Source organism: Mixophyes fleayi, chromosome 3, assembly GCF_038048845.1.
Source record: "Mixophyes fleayi isolate aMixFle1 chromosome 3, aMixFle1.hap1, whole genome shotgun sequence".
In the NCBI taxonomy this organism is placed as follows: Eukaryota; Metazoa; Chordata; class Amphibia; order Anura; family Limnodynastidae; genus Mixophyes; species Mixophyes fleayi.
The window spans coordinates 167,767,718-167,788,306 of NC_134404.1; the positions used below are offsets into that span (position 1 = coordinate 167,767,718).

The 20,589-nt window shown below is 36.3% G+C and overlaps 1 protein-coding gene across 3 annotated transcripts in view; it reads left to right on the forward strand.

The window, feature by feature from the left end:
• Positions 1-12,539, forward strand: part of HTR1E (5-hydroxytryptamine receptor 1E) — a 135,859-nt gene extending 123,320 nt beyond the window's left edge. Inside the window, exons 1-2 of one of the 3 annotated variants that reach the window (XM_075202734.1) lie at positions 7,173-8,183; positions 10,348-12,539. In XM_075202734.1, the coding sequence (XP_075058835.1) occupies positions 10,506-11,600 (1,095 nt within the window). In that variant the 5' untranslated portion in view covers positions 7,173-8,183; positions 10,348-10,505 and the 3' untranslated portion in view covers positions 11,601-12,539. Of the gene's footprint in view, positions 1-7,172; positions 8,184-8,825; positions 8,860-10,347 lie in introns of those variants that run through there. The other 2 variants (XM_075202735.1, XM_075202733.1) reach the window with 2 other exon arrangements.
• Positions 12,540-20,589: the final 8,050 nt, after the last annotated feature.

Below are 20,589 nucleotides of genomic sequence, written 5' to 3' on the forward strand. Positions count from 1 at the left end.
TCTCAAAACACCCCACCACAAACTCGAGGTGTGCTCAATTTGCCAAGGGATGGAAAAAACATTCAACATGTACACAGTGTAAACATTTAAATTCTTAAGAAATAGTGGTCTATCAATTACTGAAATTAGTTCCTTCAGCACAGATAGTCTAAGGATTCAAACCCAGTTGTCACGGGCACTAGGAGTCTTTACCCAGTATCACCCGCTGATGGTCTTATCAGAGCAGTAGAGTTGGTATATGATACTCTGATGGCAGGGTGATAATGGAACTGGAAACAGCAGATGGTTAGAGAATGCTCAGAAAGTCTATGACTAGCAGCACTGGTAAACAATAGGTAACTGAACACGAGGATCTGGATGGACAAGGACACGTGAGGGTAGTCAGTGGTCTGCGCACGGCAAGTTGTACCACTGCTATAGTGAGAAGAATGTCCAGGAGTAATAGGGAGGTGGAAGTCAGCGGTCTGCGTATAGCAAGTTGTACCGCTGTCTGTAGTGAAGGAATGGAATCCAGGTGAAGGTAACGGGGAAGTCAGTGGTTTGCGTGTAGCAAATTGTACCACTGCTTATGTGAGAGGATATATGCAACTGGTGACACAGGGAAACAGGAATCAGTGGTTTGCCTCTAGCAAGTTGTACCACTGAATATATATGTGAGGAAGGACACGAGGAGATAAATGCAATGCAAAGTCTACACGGGTACACTGAACTTGATCCCACGTTGAACTGCACACAATAAAAATAATGACTGAACAGCACTGCACAGATAAACAAAGTCACTCGAATAGTCCAGCAATAGGAAACACAGTCAATAATAGCAATAGTCTCAGAGGATGGAAACTCCGGAGGAGAACAACTCAGTCCAGATGGATATGCAATACACCAGCACAGTCAATGAGAAGTATGCATACCGTGGTTCAGATGAGCAGGCTGTTAGAGATAGCTGCAGGGATACCTGAGCGGCCGGGAACAGACGAGATGAGAAGTCCTTGCAGAATGGAAGCGGCAGGTAGGTGCAGCGCACTGTAGGTAGGCCAGCAAGAATGACAAATACTCAGGAAGCAGTAGTAAATCGAATAGAACAGCAGGAGACCACGGGAGAGTTGAAGCGATGTAGCAGAGCTGGAAGCCGAGGAGCGTAGACTCGATGCTAACAGGCAAGTTGACACAAATGGACACACTGTAGAAGCAGAAGGCAGCGGGTCAGCTGACGGCAGGTAGAATGCAGACTGGAGTGCTGAGACGAGCAGGACTCTGTAGACACGCTGAAGTAGCTAACAGGAATCAGCTGGAACAGTAGCGATGTAACACAGGAGAGTTTAAAGTAATCTGTGACTGTAGATACACGGAGACAGCGGATAGGAATCAGCTGCTGGAGTCACGATGACACACAGGAGAGTTTGCAGTAATCTGTAACTGTAGATACACGGAGACAGCGGATAGAAATCAGCTGCTGGAGTCACGATGAAACACAGGAGAGTTTGCAGTAATCTGTAACTGTAGATACACGGAGGCAGCGGATAGGAATCAGCTGCTGGAGTCACGATGAAACACAGGAGAGTTTGTAGTAATCTGTAACTGTAGATACACAGAGGCAGCGGATAGGAATCAGCTGCTGGAGTCACGATGAAACACAGGAGAGTTTGTAGTAATCTGTAACTGTAGATACACGGAGGCAGCGGATAGGAATCAGCTGCTGGAGTCACGATGAAACACAGGAGAGTTTGCAGTAATCTGTAACTGTAGATATACGGAGGCAGCGGATAGGAATCAGCTGCTGACGACACTAGGAACACGAGGAATAGAAGTGGTCTGGAAACCACAAACGGCAAACAGGAATCAGCATAAGCTGAACACACGAGCAGGCACTGGAACACCTTCAGAGACTCATGAGGAATGAGACTCCAAGATCAGGCCACGTGGTATTGACCACAGGTGCTTAATATAGGGAGTGTTGCCTGATCAGCCAATTAAGTTAAAGGAACAGAACTGAAGGTTAAAAGGGACTGCACATGCGCAGTACCTCATAATAATGGACGGACACGGTTCCTAGCTACCTTAGAAATAGCACTCACAGTCCGGTGAGTGACACCAGTGTTGCTTGTGTCAGAGACCCCGACCTAATAGAAATTGAGATGCTGCAGTTTAAAAAAGAGCACTGAACTTGAGCGCAGTTCCGACCGTATTCAAATCAAGCGGATTTCAAGATGCGTTTCAGTTTGAATCTGCATGTAAGTATGCTCTGTCTAAATGGTACTTTCCTTACGTAGACAGACAGAACAGTATATGAACATGGTCACATCAGACTGCATACAATATATATATATATATATATATATATATATATTCTATTAGAAAATAAATTAACAACTATCAACAGTACAATTATTAATAAAAATGTTTTTTTTGTTTGTTTTTAAATATAGTGTATAAATATTTTTCTAGCATTTTTTAGCATTAAATGTATAAATCAAGATGTTCTTAATGTGTACTGTACATATAATGCATTTTTATGGTCTATCGTACTTGCATACCCATGTTCTTTGCTAGCTAGTGACTCGCATAAATGTACTTTTCCAAGCAAAGACTATGCCAGACTTCACTATCAGTTGGCACTTACATCTGCCTTGTAGCTCATGCAAATGATACTTTTGAAGACACACGCACTTAACACAATCCGAGGACTTGAATCAGCTGCATCTGTGTTGGAATGGCCTCGGTACATCCTTCCTGTACACTGCCTAAGTCCGTCCGCCCCTTCCAATCCCCGTTCCACCATCAAAGTTGCAGGCAGTCAAAAGTGTCATTTAGGTTTGGACATGAATTGCATAAAATTGGTGTAAGGTTCGTTTCTGAGCATATGCAGAGCTATGTCACGCAAAATACAGCATGACCTACATGTGAATATGAATCAGGCCCCACAGCTCTTGCAACTGAGTTATCTTAGCCTGGTGTGCAGCTTAAGACTGATATTCAGTTACAGTTCTTTCTCTCTCTCCAGTCTCTTGGACTGGAACCTGACTCCAGATTATTACACCAGAGTGGAAGCTAGCTCGATCATGAGCTTCATCTGCCTTCATCTTGTTTAGGAATAACTGTACCTTTTCTTGTGTTTAACATTATTCATTAGTCACATGTAATGGTGCACATGGCCTGTTGCTACATAAGCTATATCCTGATATTTTTACTTCTTTGTGAATACTGGAAAACATTTTTAAGATCAGCTCTCTTTTTATCTTCTACAATCATTTTCCTATTTTATTATTTAATGACCCAATATTATACATATATGTAATTAAACTGTTTTGAAATTAGACTTACTACATGTAGTAGAAACTGCTTTTCAGCTTCAATTTTGATAACCCTATTTTCTTTTTATATATTTTGGTTCTTTACCTGAATTTCCATATTCCATGAATTTGCAGTGCCTTCTATTATTATCAATTGAATGGCTCTCTTTTTTAGGTAGTACTATGTTCAGCAGACCTACTGCTCTAATTTATTGTTCTACCACTTGCAAAATGCAGTTGAATTTTAAAATAGATAAAAAATTGTATATTTAGCTAAAGTCAAAAATATTCAACTACAGAGTTCCAGGGAGCTCTGATGTTATTATTACAAAGAGCTCGGACTGAGAGAGTGATCTCCAAAGATTAATTCTCTTTATATTTCACTGAACACCCTGTCACTTCAGTCTTATTTTTTACCTGAAGTTCACAAATCATTTATTAATCCACCAGGGCAATCTATTATTTTGGGCTTTTATTCACTTAAATCTAATCTATCTTTTTATGTAGATCACTTTTTACAACCACATGTTTTACCTTTGAGGTCATATATGATAGTACATCTCTTTTGTCAAAATTAGAATCAGTAATATGAGAATCAGAGTATGGATTCCTTATATTAGATGTACAAGCACTATATTCTACTATCCATCATGTTGAGAGGGTGGCAGGAGTGGAACAGGTTTTAAAAAAAGCAATTATGACCTCTCAGACACATTGCACTTTCATCTTAGATTCGATATTATATATTCTCACTCACATTGTTTCTTTGTTCAATAACACATAATTTTTACAGACACTGGGAATGGCCATGGGTACCAGATTCACCCCTGGTTTTGCTAACATCTAAATGGGACAACTGGAGGACCAGTTACTCTGGAATGGCCCTTTTGCATTGAACCTGGTATTCTATGGTCATAGAATGATTTATGTATTATTTGAAACGGGGGTTCTGAATTAGCTCACCAATTTATTTCTTTTCTCAACACCAATACTCATAATCTTACATTCACTTATACCTATGATTCATCTACAGTTAATTATTTGGATGTCAGTCTCTCGGTCTTGGGGGAGAGAATTGTTTCTACCAATTATAACAAACAAGTTAATGTTAAGAATTTTTTACACTATAAAAGTAGCCATCATAGACCTCGGATCACTAATATTCCCAAAAGTCAGATGAATCTCCTTAAGCATAATTGTACCTACGAAGAATTTATGAGACAAGCAACAAAAATCACTCCAGATTTTTTTGAACAGGGTTATCCAGGAAACCTATTACAGGAATCAGTTAATTCTGCTAAGCAGAAAGATCCTGGCCCACTAGTTTATCTTTATTCTCGGTGCACAGTGCCTCCACCTGTTTACTTCAAGTCAGGGGTGGGCAAACCTGTCCTCAAGGGCCATATCCAGTTCATGTTTTTAGGAATTCTTTAATCATGTACAGTTAATCTATTTTGCTGGGTCAGTAATTATCCCACCTGTTTCTACAGACAGAAATCCTAAAAACATGAACTGGATATGGCCCTTGAGGACAGGTTTGCCCACCCCTGCTTCAAGTAATAAAAGAGAACAGATTTCATCTTTGAATGCGAAGGTTCTAAATGATGGGAATAAAGCTCATGGCAATAGTGAGGAAGGGAATAGATAGCATAGTCAAGATACGCCTGTTATGTATCCAAATTTAGTAATAGATCGCTACAGATTAAAAAAAAGTGATTACTAAGAATTTTGAACCTTTAAAACAAGACTCACTGTTGGAACCTGTTTTGGGTGAAAAACCAAAAGTAGTTTTATCGAAGAATAGGAATCTGAAGTGCTTCCTAGCACCCAGTTTTTTTGGTTCTGGTCCCAATTTCATCCCACCTACTAGAATAGATAGTTGGGTACCATCCAAATCATTAGGTTGTTTTAAATGTAACAAACAGATTTGCCTTACATATGATTTCATGTCCAATAGAACTAAATAAATTACATCTACTGTAACAGCAAAGACCTTTTCTATTAGACAATTTATTAAATGTGAGTCCACACATGTAATTTATATGTTACAATGTCTGGACTACTAATGGACTACAGTATATTGGCAGAACTATGAGAACTTAAAAACTCGGTTTAGTGAACATAAACAGATAATAAAATTCAGTTTAAAAACACACAGTGCATCCAGGCATATTTTAATAATCCCATAACAGGGATCCAACAGGTCTTAGACTATTTAGTGTAGAACAGATAGGGGTAACATCAAGAGGAGGTGATAGATTCTGATGTCTCTGTGAAACAGAGACAATGTGGATCTTTAAGCTGGATTGAACGAAACCATTGATTTTTGTGACACTTGAACCAATTACTTATTCTATATACTATATCTGTTATACTTATTATTGTTATATTGGAGGAATGGTTATCCTCTAATAATGGATTAAAATATCGGATCACCAATAGGGAGATATTTGTTGAGATTTTCATAGCACTATCCATATAGATGTTATCATCATCTTTATAAACAGATCAATATTATGATCTGATTTGATATCTAGGGTAAAATTGAGGATGTTGGTGGCATTACTCATGTTTGAGATAGCGATGTATTTAGTTTAACATATAAGATGAGACAAATGAAATTAAAGGTATTGTCTATAATATAAAAAATAGAAACCTTTACTCATGATTATGTTGTAGGGCAGAGTAGTTCTTAAATATGGATTGAGGTTGAGATGTTTACATGGTTAAAGCTGCATGTTGAACTTGCATTTATAAATTATTTTTAGTTTTAATTATATTGTTTATATGCTTTTCGATATATTTTATATTTGTTATTCTTTATAATACTGTTTACTATATTATATATTTTTGCATTTGTTTTTCTTTTATATATTCATTTATCCTCCTATTTGTTTTTGTATTATATTTTATTTGTGTAGTGGCGGCGGACATGATGGCCCACACATGTGTACTAATGACAGGGATTGATAAAGATCTGCTCACAGTGACATCACTGAGACCAAGGGAGCGAGGGAAAAGTGACAGTTAGGTGAGAGGAATGACTGGAAACTGGCTGTAGAAATGTAGCAGTTGGTCTGAAAAAAGAGGGCCAGAGAAAATGTAGGTTGGAAGTGAGAAGGAGAAGAAGAAAGTGAAAAGGAATAGAATGAACAGGAGGCAAAAGTGGGAAGTTGGAACGGAGGAGAGACAAGAGGAGACTGAACAGAGTGACATATACAGCAGCAGACTGAAATTTAAAGACAGAGGGAGAAGAGGTGAAAAACAGTAGAGATTTACATGAGAGGAAGAGGAGTGGTAATAACAGAGTGGGAAAAAGAAATCAGATTGCCAGAAGCAAGACAAAATACATTATTAAAGCTGACAAGCAAGAGCTAAGACATCTTTCACACCACTTTAAATACCTGTACCCTGATACTGAAGAAATTGCCTGAAAATGGACCAGAATCAATATATTGATAAGTACCCTTTAGTTTTATTATGCTTCCTGTTTTACTATAAAGACTGAGCCAAATGTACATATTAGTTTAGTTAGTCAACGACCAGATGGAAAGTCCCGAATATTACCCTTGTTCCGAGATTGAGTTACATTTTAAAGGGTACGTTTAGGGATAGTTAGCTAAGCTTATGGACTGAGTTATATTGGAAATTAGTTATAAGAGTTTGGTATTGTTATGAAAACCATTCGAGAGGCTGGAGTTCTGCTACATGTGACAAGCATCAGAGAACTTTGTGTTTATTACTATTTTATTATTGCTTGCTGGACGGATCCCTACCATAAGAGTATTGCAGTTACCATTTTATTTCTACTGAGAACTCATATTGTATTACTGATAGTAACAAACTGAGCCTGTAGATATGTATACCAAATGCACTTTATGATGTGTGTTGTATATTGTTATATATTGGACAGTCATGCTTATATGTGAAAGCTATACTGGTTTCAACTGCTGTCTTTTCACATTTCCCTGTTTAGTGTGAACTGTTTGCTAGAATAATGTTAAGGTGCAGAGGTACCTCTGAATCCATGTCTTTATGATATTAAGAACTGTGTTTTATTATATGATAAGCTAAAGGTTAATCTGTTGTTTAGTTTACCTATGAGCTGATATACTGTTTTAAATGTGCACTCGTTATGCAAACTTACTAAAAAATAAACTAGCCTGGGGAATCACTCTAGAAGTAAATGTGCCGGTGGTTTCTAAAGCTAGCTACAGAGTGGTGTGTGTTTTCTGTATTCGAGCCTGGGGTTGAGAGTAAGGGGGTGGAGGGTTTCTTAGTCTCCCTCTAGTGTCACTGAACAAGGACATTACCCTACAAAGAGCTTACTGTCTGAAGACCAAGGTGGAGGCACTGTGCACCGAGAATAAAGATAAACTAGTGGGTCAGGAACTGAAACACACCCACCCACACTCATACAATACAAGCCTTAATCCTAGGAAAAGGGGGTGTTACATTTGAATCAAATACAAAAGAAAGACTTATTTGGAGTGAGCTCCTTGAAATCATAGCCTAATTAAACAAGTACTGCCCTCCATCTGTCTAATTAGGGGAGGAACAAATATCATCTTATACAAAGCCCAGAATGGAATTACCTTATTGTCTTTGAAAAAGTCTGACTGAGTCAAAAGAAACGCGCCAGTCAGGCTTCAGCTCTTCCCCCCAGTATCTGAATCTATGTCCTGCGAGTATTACTTTTTAACAATAAGACAGCTGATATACGGATTCTTTCACAAGGCAGCATAAAACTACTAACAGCTAATCTATTGAAAGACTGCACAAACTACAACATTCATATCTGATGCGCAGACTCCGGAAGAGGCAAAGCTCGACACACACATCTGGCTGATTACAATCTTATCACCGCCCGGCAGTTGTGAGAAGTGCCTGGACGTAAGGGCTTTCTGATTTGATATGTATACAGTGCCTTGAACAGTATGCAGCATATTTGCCGAAACTCTAGCCTCATTATTTTTGTGGGAGTCATCCAGTCTGGCGAACGAGGTGTTCTACATTTGTGATCTGATTTTCATTTCATGCATATGCGGATAAGTAAAAGATACATTATAAACCAGTAGCTACTTGGTAATGTGTGGAGACTATCATTTGGATCTGGAGGTGTGATTGATTTCTCTTGAGATTAGTAACTATATGATCAATTACAAAGTGCATACTGTGGTTTATGAGAGTGACTATTTTTATGCCTAATAGGTTTTTTCAACAGTTTCTTGGATTAAGGACAATACGGGGCTATATTATAATCGTTTGTTATGGTGCACATTAATTGGAAGTCTAATTCTCTGTAGAAATGTATATTACCTTTTTCTGTTTGTTTGTATTTTTAATTGTGATTTTTGCATAACTGCATGCTTTTGCTATTAATATGTTTGTTTTTTTAAGAACCACTCTGTTTCTGTTTCGTCATGGCGTATAAGACCATTTTTGTATTTAATCACAGGGTTTAATTCTTTGTTAGTGTTGTATTTGTTTTTTTGCTGATTCTTTCTGCAGAGATCTTTTTTTTCTTCTAGCTGCATCATTTAAAGATCCCATTTGATTTTTACAACAGGTATTAGCCCAGCACCGGTTTTCTCTATTTGCTATTTAGATTTACATGTCTTAAAATTCTATCATGGAAAAATTCCTACTGTTGAAAAAAATAAAACATAACATAGTATTACAAATTGGACACATTAGAGACATTAGTACACAAAGCCTTTTAAACTATTTAATGTATGCCACTAAAGACTTTTAGGCAAACTTGTTTTCATGTTTCAAGATGATAAACTTGCAAAAATATAAAAATAATATAGTGTTTAAAAATATACTTTTAATATAATATTCCAAATAAACTTTTTAATATTATAATCCAGTCCAAATCTAGTAAAAAAAATATCAGATTTCTAGGCTTCTCTAATTTATGTTATATTAAGTTGTAATCCATTTTATGGCTTAGTTTCGGATGTAGGTTTAAGGATACTTTTAATCACAATTTCTTCTTGTACATTTTCTCTGGAAATCCATTTATACATATGATAGCATTTAATGCCACAACTGAGTAAAGGGGATGTTGTTAATTATATTTCAATCAAGATTACTAAAAGAGTTTGAATATTTATTAACATACTTTTAAAATTAATGTTATTATGTCATTATGATATTGATTTTTTTCCAGTAGAAAAAAAGTCAAGATCCAGGAAAACCAAATGAATGTTAATAAATTCTTATGTAAACAGTACATTATAGTCGTTTGTATTGCATTTCAGAACTAACTAAATAAGCAATATCTTAAACCTATATAACAAATATATTATTGATTTATCTTCTCTACATTTTTAATAGTGGAAGGACTACATTAACTTTCAAAACTTCCAAATGTACCTGTTTAAACAATCCCTAATAAAAGGTTAGTGAATAACAGAATTTGGTTCCTATGACCGTCCCAATCTACTATAAATAAAATAAAAATAAAAAAATAACTGCATACAAACAAAATAAGTAAATACATAAATAAAAATAAATCTTCTTAAATCACTTCTATACATGACTGGAAATATTTCCTATCCCAACACTGGACTATTTGTTTAATATTGCAAGCTATTAAAAAGGAAGAAGTAATAATATTTTCCAAGCACCTAGCAGCATGAGATTTCCCTGTAGTCTGTATTATGAATTTATTATTTTGCTGTTATATCTTTATTTCTTTCATCATTCTTTACTCATTACTTTGGCTGCTATCATTCTCCACCTATGCCCCCATTTGTCCTCTTTACCACAGCAGGAGTAGAAGAAAATTTCACAGCTCTTCAGCAAAAGCTGCAGAACACATTTATACATTAATGTAGAAAAATATATATTATTTCTTTTTATGAGAACCTCCTGCAATGCATTGTAATAACAGTTTCTATGATATTCAGCTTCTTTTAAGGTCAGATTATATTAGTCAAAGATGGGAAAGTCAAGATTTTTTGTACATATAGATTCATAAACAATAAAAAAAGAAATAATTTGTGTACTGTGAATAATAAATGATGTCTAAACTGATTTTATCTTCCAGGCTAGCCATGTGGAAGAAGAGAAAAGAAATATTAGCACATTCCTGGAGTCAAGAGTCCTGCACATAATGAATGTTTCTATGGGGGAAAAAAAGCTTAAAATGGTCAGGATGAGCACCATCTAACGCCTGAAAATTCTTTTACGTTCTCAGTGAGAAAGATGAATTTTACAAACTGCACAGCAGAAACAATTGCAAACAAATCTAAGACGGTAACTGAAAAAATGCTGATTTCCTTAACATTAGCTATAATAACTACTCTGACCACACTGTTAAACTCAGCTGTCATTATTGCAATTTGCACAACCAAGAAATTACACCAACCTGCAAACTATTTAATATGCTCTTTGGCAGTTACTGATTTCCTTGTTGCCATTTTAGTTATGCCTTTAAGCATTGCCTACATAGTTATGGACACTTGGACTCTTGGTTATGTTATATGTGAAATATGGCTTAGTATTGACATGACATGCTGTACTTGTTCAATCCTTCACTTATGTGTGATTGCACTTGATCGGTATTGGGCAATCACTGATGCTATTGAATATGCCCGGAAAAGAACAGCTAAAAGAGCTGGAATGATGATCCTAACTGTATGGACTATTTCTATTTGTATTTCCATTCCACCCTTATTCTGGAGAAATCATCATAACATAAGTAGTCCAAGTAGCTGTATAATCCAACATGACCATGTTATCTATACAATATACTCTACATTTGGGGCATTTTATATCCCTTTGACTTTAATACTTATTTTGTACTATAGAATTTACCATGCTGCAAAGAGCCTTTACCAAAAAAGAGGGTCCAGCCGACACTTAAGCAACAGGAGCAATGACAGCCAAAATTCATTTGCTCACTGCAAACTTACACAGACGTTCTGTGTATCGGAATTCTCCACCTCCGATCCCACCATGGAATTTGAAAAGATCAACGTATGTGTGAGAACCCCACCATTTGATAATGACATTGATTTGGCTGGGGATCGTCAACAGCAGATCTCTAGTTCAAGAGAAAGAAAGGCAGCTCGTATATTGGGACTTATTTTAGGTGCTTTTATGATAAGTTGGCTGCCATTTTTCATCAAGGAACTTGTTGTCGGACTCAACCTCTGCACTGTGTCCCCAGAATTGGCTGACTTTTTAACGTGGTTGGGCTATGTGAATTCGCTAATTAATCCACTTCTTTACACTAGTTTCAATGATGATTTTAAGATAGCCTTTAAAAAACTAATCAGATGCAAAGAGCACTCATAAAATATCAATGCACAACATCTAACTGTCTTATAAGCCTTAAGGGTGAAAACATACCCTATGATATAAGATTGTCCTTTTGAATCATGGGAGCTGGTGGCTAAAAAAAAAAATATTATTTCTATTGGCTTGGTGTTTTCTTTATGTCCTGTCATGTAATGCAGTCTTCTACCTCTGTTTTCTAAATGATACAATCAAAAATAAATTTTATAATATATGGCGACATATTTTCAGTATTACTATCAAGGGAGTGTTATTATTAGTAAATTTTAATGAGGGATTTAAGAAATGAAGCCGCAACTTTATATGTTTTCCTTCCAACGGGAGCTGCATGTTTGAGTATATAAATAACTTATGCTTGAGTATAAACAAATTCATATCCCTTTTTGTGAAGTGTTTATGTACTCAGTTTGTTCGTATTCATGATGCATTGCCAAGGCAAAGAGGACGATCCTGTTGGAATCATTCTGAAGTACTCTGATGACTTGACATTGTCATCAAAACACATCCTTAAGCATGTAAAGAGAGCAAAATATTTGAGATGAGATGAATCTGAAAAAAAAATGGTTGACATAAAGTTAGCAAATAATTCCAGCATTGCGCAACAAAACTTAAAGTAACACATAATATTTCAATTATTAAACAAACTTTTTTATCCTTCCTTTATGATATCAGGAGCTTCGCATTATCTGATGACTGACTGAATTACTTCTAAAGTAATATGATGATCTTCCAAATAGTTCAGAGTAGTGCCTAAAGTCATTTTGTGTGGTATGGGTAACTAATTTTATCCCAGAAGTTAAAAACTGATTTCTGCACAAATATATAGGTCAAAGAGCATTATTACAGATTATGTACTAGGAAATTGTGGGGGGTATTCAATTGATGGCGGATCGCCGCAAAGCCCGCGCTCGAAAAATATTACCGTTAATACGGTAATATCTCGCTGGATTTCAGCTCGCGGCTCCCTGAGCCGAGTAAATTACCATATTAACGGTATTTACACGCAATATTACCGTATTAACGGTAATATTTTTCGAGCGCAGGCTTTGCGGCGATCCTGCCGTCAATTGAATACCCCCCTTAAAATGTTAATAAAATGTGCCACATATACAAAACTGCTAGATTATTATGCAAAATTCTAAACTTTAATAATTTCGACATAAAGTTAAGGTATTTTAAATTCTATATATTGTTTTTAAAATAGTTACATTGGCAACCAGATTTTTCCCTATTACTTAGAATTGTTATTAGCTGAATCCTTTTAAGACAATTGTGCCATTTAACATGTTAATAAATTATTACTAGGAGGACAAGGGGCAAAAATAAAGTCTTGCATGACTATTATTTATCTGCCAAACCTAGTGTTTTAAAACACCTTGTTATTTTTTTTTTTGCCATCAGCGTTTTTGGTGTGACCAAGGGAATAAGAGAGGGTGTATTTTTGAATGTGAAAATAGGGAAACAGGGAACATAGTATAATGAGTAATGGTAATTTGGTACAGTACCACCATTTAAACAGCACATTAGTATTCAGAAGCACACTTAAAGACAAAAGAATATTATGTCATGCACCCCCACTCCCCCCCCCCCCAATATTTTAAGTTAAATAAAATAAATACTGCTTTTTGTAAGGTCTAGAATAAAGGATAGAGGTAGCAAAAAATATAATATATATATATTTTTTTTTTGCACTGACACACCCTGTCTGTTTGCTGTGGGGGGGGGGGAACATTTCAAACCATTCTGGTTTATGATCAGACGAAACGCGCTGAGTCCTTGTTGGACCTTTCATGTGACATCACCAGGACATTGTTATTTCTGGGTCACCGTTTGAACGCTTTTACAGATAAGCCTTTTATTTATATTCAAATGTGATGTATTACTTTTTTATTAAATTCTGCTGTGTTTACAATATCACACTATTTGGATTTTTTCTTGACAATTCCTATGAGGTGTCTATCTGGAGATTGAAGGACTCCTGGATACAGACAATTTATACAGATAAGCCTTAAAGATTTTATATTCGGTACGCAGCCATACATAAGTGGTGATGGTGCATAAAGTTTTCCTCCTTGGAGATACACTTTTCCTGATTCCACTTGGATTTTGATGAAACAGTTGTATTATCTTGATAAGCTTTACAAGATTATATATCCGGTACGAAGATTCACATAAGTGGAGAATGGTGTGCACTGTTTGCTAATATATAGTACTTTCTTGGTTCATTCTTCTATATTCTATGGTCACAACTGGTTCTGAGTGTATTTATACATCTCACTCTTTTGAACCGTATAGTACACATAATATTATATCACTATATTACTTAAATACTACACTATTGTGCGCCTTGTCCTTCTGTTTTATTCCAGTTTTTTCCAATTACACCGTTCGGTACCTTTTGGAGGACTGGCAGCCGCCTGCACATTGGAAGTGTATAGGAGAATCATATTTGAACTGTACATTTTTTATTGAACTTATATTCTAATTATTGGTATTTGCGCCATTTGAATCAAAAGTGTTTTATATTGTGGCAAGAGCCCGCTACTGCAGAAGCACACGCGTACAACTTCTTCCTTTTTATGGTTCTTTATTGTCAGGATGGTAATAATGTTTTGACACCGTATACTTGCACAGCAATTATGGAGACCCTCAACGCTTACTATACATAGTCCAGCTCTCTGTCCAGATCAGCCAGCTAGCCCAGCGTTGATCTCCCTGAACAATGAAACAAGCAGGGTTTTATACCTGACACTCCTCCCACAGGCCTAGCTTGATGGACAGGTGACACACCCACCTTCTCTTTAAAAGGAAACGCCCATCCCAGGCTCTGTTTAGACTATCAGACCCACCCTGTCTGTTTGCTGAGAGGAAGCAGCTTTTAAATCATGTAAGTAAACCAATTTTAAACTACACATATGTTTTTACCTGGTTTAATCTCCACCTAGGTACATAAATGTGCCAATGTTTTACTCTACTTCCCTGCTTTCTCTGCATATTGCCAGCTAAATGCCTCCTTTTGTTACAATATATATGTGCTGATACACGATTCCCACTATGCACTGGTGTACAGGGTTAATACAGCATATGGTGTAATGAACAGATGATATCCATCACCGATTCTCTAGTGAGATATGCGACTATTATACATGTATTGGGAACTTTTATGCATAAGTTAATCCCTATTTTACTTAAATTAACTAATATTGATATGTTATAACATCTGAAGGCGCCGTCCTTCTCCATTTCTATCATTATATACTATTTTCCGGATTTACCGTCCGGCCCTTGAACGTTGGCTGCCACACATAATTGTGGAGGTGTTTTACACTCAGATTACAATCCTAGGTTCATTGTGAGAGCCAAATATTAGGTTAAGCACCACATAAATATCTTGATATATTATATATATATATATATATATATATATATAGCTAGGTTCTAGATTTTTTTCTTAGTTTGGGACAAACCTTTGTGAATTAACTCATGTTTGTGCATCTCTAGGCAACACATGCCACTTCCAGATTGGTTGGTGAACTCATTTTTCATTCTGCCCAATCAAATCTGAAAGTGTTTTGATTATTCAGATATTTGATTTGATTTGATTTATTTGTGCAATAAACCACAGCAACCAATCAAAATTGAGCTATTATCTAGTGCACGTTAGACATTAAGGTCTGATTCGTTGCTACTATATATGCGCCTAAATGTAAAGAAGTCCAAGGGAATTGCTCCTAATAAGGTTTTATATTGTTATCTAATTAGTTAGTGTAATTTTTCTGAAATAATTTTGAATAAGGTTGTAAACCATTTTATAAAGCAGATGTCAGGTGTACTGTATTTGTAATGTAAATGTGCCAACAGATTAAACTTCAAAGTAAGGCAATAATGCAATAAAACTCTCATTGAAAATAGTGAAATGAGATAAGTTGAAGTAAGTCAATAAATGTCTGTTTGATTTTTATAAACACTAATAAAAATCTTTAATACTTTATTCTACATAGAGTAGAAATAATACAATATTTTTATTGAAGGCAAAATCAACTGTTGTAACTAATCATATCATGACAATAAGTCAAATGAAAGGCAATGCAATAAATGTGCGAATATGACTTCCAACACAATTATATTATGCATTGATAGAGACTTTATATAGTATGAAGATGAAATCCCTTTATAAAATAACCAATACATATAGCCAATACCATTGTCATTTCTGTACTGTATTATATCTGAGCAATGAAGTCGAAGATAGATATTTGTTCTAAAAGGCAACTACCACGATATAGACTACATTTCACAACTCATGAAAATGCTCACCATGTTTTTTCTACATTGACAGAAATTCAGAAATACCTATCAATAGCAGAAGTGCTTGGCATTCATCTGTGGATATTTCTGACAGCTGTTTTTTTTCTCAAACTTACTGGAAGTTTATTTAAAAAATGTTTTTAAAAGAATGATTTGTTTCCAATAGTGCAAACTACACTGACGAACTGCACAAGATGGCAGTTCGCCAGTGGAAATGCAGTTTTGTACACCTCACGTGCCCCAATTTGACTAATGTTCCTAGGTTTCCTCTGGGGATACATAACTTTTCAGAGCAAAATGCTGCATTTGTGGAGGAGCAGCAGCTTGAGCCGGCCAAGGTAGGTGTTGAATAGAGTGAAGTCATTCTTAGCAAAGTCTGAGGTAGGTGCACTGGTGGCCATATTTTTCAGGATCATTCATTGTATTGCATGAATAGTACCACTCTGTGAAAAAATGAAAATTCTGCATCAGTTCAGAGCTAATGGAGATTGGGTCTTATTCTTTACTTTTAATTAAACAGTGTACCTCCGATGTGCTTAAAAAATAACCTCCACTGCTGCATTTGAGTTTTTAATTTTCCTTCCTGGCATATGCGGCTGGAGAAATATACCGTAATAGTACATGGATACTACATATGTTTACTATATTCACTTGTTGGGCACATGTCAGGGCACAAGAAGAAATGTGAACCTCAGTTTTTTTTTACAAGTATTTATTAGTATCAGGTGCCAAACAAATTGCAGATGTTTCAAAAATGATAAATTTCAGCAATTATTTTTTCATACACGACAAGGACAATTGGCAAATCACAGCCACATTGTATATGTTAACGCTCCTCGTTGTTTAGACACTTGACATGGCTTGGACTCAATGGAGCACATATTGGCCTCTCAAGGGCAATCATTCCATAGATGATTCAGATGCATGATTCAGACAACTCCTGCCATTTACAGGAACACCACGAATGCTTTATTTATCATCTGAGCGTGTTAGATAGCATACAAATAAATATAGGCACTTTTAGCGAGTCTTTTTATTTATTTTTTTACTAAATTCCTAGAATAAACCAAACAAACAAACAAACACATAAACCCAACCCAATACCCAGTGTTAATCAATGAGAATATCCTTTTTGAGCAGAACTTATTTAGCTTATGGAACTTATGGAACAATTGAAAAATATTAAGCAGATCTTTAAATACAGTTAAATTCATTTTCAAACATGAGGCGGTGTACCAGAAGGCTTTTCTTGTGACAGAGAATAAGTGATAGCAAGTACACACATACATTAATTTACATATTTCTCTAGATGACAATGGTAATATATCTGTGCTGATGAGGAAGATAGGGCATTTATAAGTGCAACAGCCATCAAAGTGTCAGGTATCATTAATTTAAAAAAAAAAGGTGGCATTACTTAATCATTGTATAAAACTGCATAACAATTTATTACTAACAATTATCAAAGTTACAGTACCTCCTTAAATACAAAAGAATCCCTTGGTATGTGTATATACTTACATGAAATATTAAATTGCATTTAGGGAAAACCCTAAACAAACTTCAATCAATAGGGAAGCACCAGTATAGGACGAGACCGGATCTCAGCCAGCTCTAAATTGGTGTAAAGTCCAAGGGCGAGATTTACTAAACTGCGGGGTTGAAAAAGTGGAGATGTTGCAAATAGCAATCAATCAGATTCTAGGGCCTGATTCATTAAGGATCTTAAATGAAGAGGTATCTTATTTCAGTGTCCTGGACAAAACCATGTTACAATGCAAGGGGTGCAAACTAGTTTTCTGTTTTGCACATAAGTTAAATACTGACTGTTTTTTCATGTAGATGCACAAGGACAAATCAAAGTGCATAACTCACCCAAGAGAATTTACCAATATGTCTCAGTCATTTTACTTTTTGTAAATGAGGACTTATGTGAATCGATTATCATCAGAGAATGAGGGATAGAGCGATTTTCTATATCAATATGGCCTGTGCATGGACACCAAGGGCCATTTTTTCAGCAAGTTCCCACAAAATCCTAAAATGCAAACATTAAGTGTTTCTAGAGAGGCCTTCTTCTCTTGGGTAGTGTTGACGGCTCTACAATTTATTAAGTCTTCTAAAATGGTTATTTCAGTTTTAAACGCATGTAAAGTATTTTTTATTACTACAACCTTCTTGGACTCTATACCGGTACTTGCTTGTAATTTGATACAAATGTACTACATTATACTAGTTCCTCTCAAAAAGTATCTTTAAATAATACTTATGGATGGGAGCATTCTTCTTGCTGAATATATTAATCTCAAGACTCCTATAACTTACAATTTGGGGTTCCACATAAAGAATAAATCTAGTTATTTTAGTATAACCCTGGCTCAACAACTTCTTCCTGCCATTTACCAATGGTTCATTTAATTCCTGTCTTGGGGTCATTCATGTTGTGGTGCTTGTCTTATAAAAAAAACTTAGCTCTATCCCTTCTTGTGATAGTCTCTGATTTTCAATCCTCTCTTCCTTATAAATATTCAGAATTTCCAGACATCTTCTGTAAATGCAGGGCTGAAACTTTACCCCCCTCCCTCATTGTCTCTTTGATTGTGTCATCAACTTAATTTCCAGTACTGTTTCAAAGGGATATCCTTTTTATGTACATTAAGGAAAATAAAAAAAAGTTATATGCCAGTGCAGTGCTGGTTTCTATTTTCTCAAGAAAAAATATCTTCTCAAAGATTCTGTATAGACTATGAGGGTAAAGCGGTAAACAAAATTGACATAAATAACTGGTATCTCCTACCAATAACCTCTGAACTCTAACTACCAAGACATATTTGGGGGTTATAAAAACCATATCAGGAAAAATCAAGGCAAGTGGATGCCTGCTCTTTTAAACCTGCCACAACCCATTGGTTGGAAAGTCAGAATCTAACATACACAGAATCTGCTTTTAAGTTAAGGTGGCCTTCTCTACAGCCACACCACGCCTCTTTTATAGGAGCTAGGGGCTTGTATTCTTTCATAAGGAATCTGGCAAACGTTACACATGCGGTTTCTTTTCAAAAAGAATCTCTTTTGTTGGAGACAGAGAACTTTAAGCAGCAAAACTAGCTCTAAACTAGCTCTAGCGAACAGGAGGCACCATTTGGACTGAGCACTGACCCTGATAGGTCCAGTGAGCAGTCTTATTTTCTGATTCTGACTTAACTTTCACTTACAGACCTGGGACCAAAAATGCAAGAGCTGACACACTCTCTCAATCCTTTGATCCATCAGGTCTAAAAGACCCACTGCAAACATAACATCATTACTTCTACCTGTATTGTAGCCTTTACAACTATCAGCATTGTGAAAATTCCTTCTGGAAAATTGCCTCAGATCATCTCACATCCTTGAACATTACCTCCAGACTTATGACTGCACATCAAGGTGACGGAGCAGATTTTCTCTGTAGGGCAGTATTTGCATACAGTAATTATGTTCATGAGTACTTTACAACGTTTTCAAAGTCTATGACGCTAATCCTGAATTTCAGGTGTTCCTGCCATTGATACCAGCATTTCAGAAATTTAGAACATTGTAAAGACAGGTCATAATGTTGTTCTTCTTCCTTTTCTTCATTATGTCCAAGAGATAAAATTATATCACAAACAAGAGCAGCGACACGAAACTGGAGAACAAAGGCTCTGCTACTATGTAAAGTTCAGGCAAGGATCCCAAATGCTAGTAGCCAGAAGTGTGATCCAGGAATAAAATCAGGAACTAGCTAGAAATACCAGAACCAGAAGAGTGATCCAAGGAAAAATTCAGGAACAAGGCAGGGATATAAGAGCAAGAGTGGTGTCAAACAAAGCCAGTGGTCAGTGCCCAGGTGATCAGTCAGTAAACAAACACTAAGAAAGCTGGATTATGGTGCAAGGCGCATAATCAGATAACAGGTGCAGCTGGTTTCCGGCCTTATACCCCCCTCACCCCCCCAGAATGCAGGGGATTGGTTGTAGGCAGAAGATTGGCAGAGAGCATGTTCCTATGTCACGTTCCTATGCCATGCTCCTATGCATACTTATGAGGTATAAATTCTTCTGGACAGAAGGTCTGATAAGCAGTTCTCACAGTAGCTCACCACTACAAACAAGTCCAGAGGACCTGAGGTTAAGTACTGAGGGGGTGCACTTGTATTTTTCTTGCAAATGACAGTTTAGCTCTCTATCAAGAATATTAACTTCAAAGTACATTTGCACCTTAAATGTGCTCCTAGTTTCATTGGACTATACAAAATATCAGAATGTTTTAACACTTAAAATCATTTCAGCATAAGTTACTCCTAGTTTATGCATACCTTATGACTTCTTCTCCCTTCTCAAACCATTGGCAAAACTACTCTTAATTGACCACAGCTGGAATTTGGTGTGAAACAATTCTTAGATTGTAAAACATCACATGGGAATTTGTTTTATGTGGTTACATTTAAAGCCATTGTCTAGATGAGAGATCCTGGGCCAGTACTTCTAATGTGCTACAATCTATTTATCCATTAAAATCAGGTAGGGTATGTCTGGATGTGGGGATTCTGAAGGTGCACTCTCAGCAGCATTATTTACATAGCTGCCCAAGTCTGGATCGCAGGCTCTTCATAAGCACATAGCTGTACCTTCTCCCTTTCCTTCTAACATCATACTTGTGA